At 37.0% G+C, this 5,906-nt stretch overlaps 1 protein-coding gene across 1 annotated transcript; it reads left to right on the top strand.

The window, feature by feature from the left end:
• The first annotated feature begins 1,790 nt into the window (after nucleotides 1–1,790).
• Nucleotides 1,791–3,234, top strand: LOC106536758 (gastrula zinc finger protein XlCGF8.2DB-like). The gene has a single exon (XM_014034081.1). It carries the CDS (start codon nucleotides 2,007–2,009, stop codon nucleotides 2,928–2,930), a length of 924 nt encoding a protein of 307 aa, XP_013889535.1. The 5' UTR covers nucleotides 1,791–2,006; the 3' UTR covers nucleotides 2,931–3,234.
• The last annotated feature ends 2,672 nt before the right edge of the window (nucleotides 3,235–5,906 follow it).

The raw sequence follows: 5,906 nt of genomic DNA, 5'->3' as shown, positions 1-5,906 counted from the left end.
TAAAACGGTCACCAGTCAATATTATCGTTTATCGCAATAAATTTTGAGACAATTAATCGCCCAGCAAAATTTGTTATCGTGACAGGCCTAGATACGATTCGATTTTCTAAATGATTTTAGAGGGACAGAGTGATTTTGGTGGCATTTTGTGACCTTTTTGTGAAAAAGTTACCTTGACAATATTATGTGAGTCCTTTTAACAAGAAATACATCAGAAACGCTGTGAAAATGGTCTGATCTGCCTCTCTGGCTGCAGTGTGCCCTCCAGACACACGGGGAACAGATTTTCACAGGGGAACTGAATGACACACAACACCCCCTAAACTCAAGGTGCTAGACGCATGCCTGCCTGCCTGCCGTGACTGACTACAATCAGAATAAGAGCACCCCAAACGAGACACTTCAATTTGGCTTATAATACAGACATTCTGACAAATAAGTAACTGTTTGTAACCTTACCTCAGGGTGTCGATCTTTTCTGCTCAGATTCAGCTATCGGAGCATGAAGCTCACCATGCTAATGCTACCGTTACTCTCTGGCTTCTTAGGAGTAGAGGAGCCAAATGTCTGGCTCACTGCTGSCAACTAGTGGTCAGAGGCTGAACTACAACACAAATTAACGGTTGGCAGGAAAGTTGACATTTTAAACCTTAATTAAAAATCGATACAGGGCTTTAGAAAATAGATACAGTATTGATAAATGAAATATCGATATATATCGGTGTATCAATATTTTCCTACACCCCTACTGATAAGAGCTAAGCCAAGGTTTGATTTAGAACTGACATTATGTTTAATATTTTATGTCTTCCTAGGGTGCCACTGTACAACTAGCCACCAGGACTACAGATTAGAACTAGCCTTTGGCTAATTCTGGCATGTTACAGATGTACTGTTACTAACATGCACTGTCCTGTTAAATAAAATTAATWAAGATCCAATTAGCGGTGAACAGCTGGGTTGAAACAGTGTTCATAAGAACGTCCCTGCCTCATCTTGGACATGGTCCCAAGGCCATGCAGTCTATGCAGGTCCACAACTGAGGACTCAGGTTAGAAACAGCCTTAGTTGTTAAAGAGAGCTCAAATTTTGATGAATAAATTAAAGTCACGGATGATCATGTACTAAATCATAATAATGCTCATGAAATGAGCTGATTTGAGTTGTTTTCAGACAAATGTTTGTTTTCCATATAAAGTAATAGATGAATGACTGTGAACAATAAAATGTAATATGACACCATATTATGCATGTTTTGAAATATAAAGTCACGTTTTAAGTTTTAAAAGCTATATAGACTATATTATGAGTGTGTAAAAATCAAGGGTCAGGAAAAGGTGAAACAATTGGGTCACAAGAGTGAGAAAATGGGGAACCACCAGGGGCACACAAGCGCAGAAGGAGGGATTATATCATTGAAATCGGATCACGGATGTGCCAATTATGAGAAAAAGYCGTGTACCCTTCTCGTCAGAGATGGATGAACCACCCAGAAGAAGAAAACGAACAAATTATATAAATTAGGAAGTTTTCTTTGTGTAGATCAGTCAACGCAGGGTCCAGACTGCCTCGACTCAAAGGTTTATGAATTGTCAGCTGTTTTGGGGCATAAAATTAATCTTTTAAAACTTACATCGAAGCCCACTCTAATCATTTGAAACATGATTTTTGTGTGATTTTTGCATTGGAACTAGGATTTCACTCTTTAACCTTTCACAAGACTAAAACTAAATAATTATAAGTCCTGTATTTGGAAAAAATACACAACTCTGTGGTCACCTCCAGCTCGACTCCAAACCAAATAGAGTTGCATCAAATGAAATGAAGTGTGTTTTAGTCACATTAATGAGCATTTTCCTTTGTGTGTTTGTCCAGAAGTCCCACAGCKACATGTCTGGAAGGAGGATGGGACTCCCACTGACCAGCAGCTCTGTAACCAGAAGAGTAACTCCAGTTTGGACCAGGACGAATCAGAACCACCACAGAAAGAACCAGAAAGTGTGGAGATGAAGGAGGAGCAGGAGACTGATGCGTTTCTGGTAACTCCTGCTTGTAACGAAAGACACCTCTGGGAACTAGAACCAAACAGGAAGCAGCTCCTCTCTCAGAACTCTGCTGAAGCTGAGAACCAAGTTCAGGAAGGAAGCAGGACCGGAGATCCAGGATCCTGCAGAGATGAAGATCTGAGACTAAATGAGACAAGTCCACAAGCCAGAGGTCTCAGTGATGATGTGGACCACCAAAACCAACTTGGAGAGCAAAAGAAACCTTTTCTGTGTTTGACCTGTGGGAAAACGTTTAGTGTGAAACATAATTTATTTGTTCACATGAGAACTCATACAGGAGAGAAGCCCTTCTCATGTCAGACCTGTGGGAAAAGTTTTAATTACAAAAGTGTTTTGATTACTCACACGAGGACTCACACAGGTGAGAAGCCCTTCTCGTGTCAGACCTGTGGGAAAAGTTTTAACAAAAAGAATTATTTAATCAGACACATGAGAACTCACTCCGGGGAAAAGCCCTTCTCGTGTCAGAGCTGTGGAAAAAGTTACAGCGATGGGCAAAGCTTTAAGAGCCACATGACATCTCACACAGGCGAGAAGCCCTTCTCATGCGAGACCTGCGGGAAAAGTTACAGCGAAAAGAAAAGTTTGAAATATCACATGAGAAGTCACACGGGCGAGAGGCCGTTCTCTTGTCAGACCTGTGGGAAAGGTTTCAGCCAGAAGTTTGATTTAATCAGACACATGAAAACTCACACAGGTGAGAAGCCTTTCTCCTGTCAGACCTGTGGAAAAAGTTTTAATCAGAAGTTTGATTTAATCAGACACACGAGGACTCACACGGGTGAGAAGCCTTTCTCCTGTCAGACCTGTGGAAAAACCTACAGCGACAGAAAAAGTTTTAAAAACCACATGACGACTCACTGACTGAAAGCCTTTTACATGTCAACGAGTGGAAAACGTTACAGTAAAAAAACACCACATGAGAACTCAGGTGAAAGACCTCTCACATGTCAGACCTGAGGAGAGAGTTTTAATCAATAACTRTTGTAAGTTTTTCAGACTTTCGGTTAGTTAAAACCAGTGGTGGGCACAAGCCCGCTAAAGCGCAAATCCGCTAATTGCGGACATAAATATTTCGTTTGTGCTTTTGCYGACTTACTAAATTTTAAAATTCARAAGCGGATTTGCGATTTCTAAAATTAAAATGCAGTACTAGTGGTCAACTGGAGCAACTACATAGAAAACYTCCTAATCCAGGTAGAAAAAAAAAAGTAGGTCCTCTGGATGGTTCTTCTTTAGTGAAACTTTTCGTCTCTCCTCCAAGAGACTTCTTCACTCTGATGAGTTTCAGGTGAACTGGAAAACTTTAAAGTTAAATAGAAACATGGAAAACTTTAAAATCCAAGCTCTTATTTTGAAGGGAAGATACTAGTTTCCTGTTCCCCGTGCTTTCATTTCCCATCAGTTCGTCATGTACCCAGAATGCATCGCTTCAGTTTTCCAATAAACAGTTTTAAAATTACTTATTGATGCTTCTTTGATGAAAAATCTACAACAAACAAAAGAAAAAGACAAAGGAGAAGCCGAACTAGCAATCATCAACAACTTTTTAATTTTTATACCATGAGCTAAAGGTCTGTTTCAGGAAATCAGATCCCCAGCAATCAGCGGTTGTAGGATTAAGCTGTACAAGGGTTCATACACTGCTAGCTGGTAGTATTGTGCATAATGTACATGAATTGTCAACTAGTAAGTGTCAAATTGAACGTGTGCTATAAAATTGTCTTCCGCTAATTTTTCTATGACATGAGCATTTTTGAAGTTGCGGACCTAAATATTTTCATAAGCGCTTTAGAAATTGCGGAGCTAATTTTTGGACTAGCGCTGCCCACCACTGGTAAAACTCAAAGCTGAGAAGTTAAAATCTTAAGACTGTGGCATTGTGGGTAATGTAGTTGTTTAATGATGTAGGTGCACCAGAGGATTGTTTGCAAACAGACATTAGGTAGAAAGTMTAGTTAGAGAATAATCTAAATGTGATTTTATGTTCAGTGTTTTAAAACAAGTGTTTTTTGATCAAATAGATTGTGTTGTATAAATATCTGTGTTTTTCTTTCTGGGGTTTAGAAAATGTAACAAAATAAATGCCTGCTGCTAAAATGATGTATCAAAATCCATATTATGAAATATTCTTGGTTCACCTTTGTTTAACTTGTAAGTTTGAGTTGTTTTAGACTGTGATAATAAGGTTTTTAGTGTGACCATTGTGAAAGTTCTTCATTTCTCAGGAATCCTCCTGTTTTTTCTTTTTTTTTTTTTTTTGAGACGATTAACTGATGTTTGATGGAGATGTTCAAGAAAATAAACTGAATTAATAGAAAATAACTTTAACTAGAGAAATTGCATTTCCTGCAAAAATGCTAGTGTGAATGTCACTTCCTGAAAACGTAAGCTAAAACCTGTGAAATTAGCTGAAATTATTTAAAAGGAAAAGTGTTAATGCTTTGTAATAACACTTTACTTTGAAAAGCTGAAAGAAGCAATAAAAAGCTTAACTTTGCAGAAAAACAGTAAAAAGGAGCACAAATCTAGTTGAAAACAGAAAACTGCTAAAAGCTAAAGTAGCTGACTATAGCTGAAAACATCTGTAATAAGCATAATTGACACTAGGTAGCAGAAAAAAAACATGAAAAGTAGAAAAAAATCAGAAAAATAGCAGAAAGAAGCAGATCTATAGCTAAAGTAGCATAAAATAGCTAAAATTAGCATGAAATAGGGTAAAGGTAGCAGCCAAGTTGAAATTAGCACCCAGAGGAAGTATTGTAAAAAAAATTAAAAAAAAAAGGTAAAACTGGCAAAAAAATGCATATATGTACAAAAAAAGTGACAATTTGTAGTAAAAAGGCTAAAACAGCTGAAATGTACAATTAAAGAGCTTAAAAAGTATCTGGATTTCTTTTCATGAGCATAAGGAAGCACAAGTTTGCTGAGCTTAGCTGAAAAATGTTATAATAGCTACAAAAATGTGTATTTAGCTTTGAAAAGCTAAATTTAGCTAATAGCATCTAAACATTAGCTGAAATTCCAGCAAACAGCTGAATATAACAGAAAGCATCCATAAGAAGCATAAATAGCCCAAAYCAGCAGAATTTTAACTGAAATGGCAGAAAAAAGCTAAAATTAGAACAAGAACATAAAAAAGAGCAGAACCAGAACAAACTGTGAGGTGCGATAAAGATTTAGAAACATTTCAACATTTTAAGGATGTTGAAAACAACCTTAAAATGTTGAAAAGAAGTCATAGCAGCCCTCACGATATATGAATTGTTGAAATGGCACAAAAATTGTGTAACGAGTTAGATGCCGAAAAATATACAGAAGAAAAAATGATCTCAGTAGTGTGAGTACTGTGAAACTTCCACTCAGTTAAAGAAATCACTTCAACAAATTAAATTAAAAACTGTAAATTATGATTCATCAGCATTTGAACTTACAGTAACTGTTTCAGTAAGAAATATAAATCACAGTAACTAATCAAATTTAGATGCATTTCTAATGTAAAGAACAAACTACTATGATGCATTTACATATATTCATGAGTAAGGTTTTACAACAATTAAATGTTTTTATATTTAGTGAAGAAATAAAAATAAAGTACCCAGTTGTTGCAAACAGTCAGCAGTGTCTTTTATTTCTCCCTCTCAAACAGGAACATGTTTTTATTTACAAGTTGCAGTGAGGACGACCTGCTAAGAGGTGAAATAAAGTAAAACATGAACGCAGAGATTTCCATGTCAGATTTAGTGCCAACAATAATTTTTATTTTGAAGGCGGAAGTCGGAGCTTCTCAGTGTGACACCACCGGAAGTAAACAAGGCGCTAGCGGCGTTAGCATAGCTA

This window comes from Austrofundulus limnaeus, unplaced genomic scaffold (assembly GCF_001266775.1).
Source record: "Austrofundulus limnaeus strain Quisiro unplaced genomic scaffold, Austrofundulus_limnaeus-1.0 Scaffold1959, whole genome shotgun sequence".
Taxonomy (NCBI): domain Eukaryota; kingdom Metazoa; phylum Chordata; class Actinopteri; order Cyprinodontiformes; family Rivulidae; genus Austrofundulus; species Austrofundulus limnaeus.
The sequence above is the reverse complement of the archived record's forward strand: the minus strand, read 5'-3'. Positions and strand labels throughout refer to the sequence as shown.

Coding starts and splice junctions, on each gene's coding strand:
- LOC106536758 (XM_014034081.1), top strand. CDS start 2,007: ATGAAGGAGGAGCAGGAGACTGATGCGTTTCTGGTAACTCCTGCTTGT.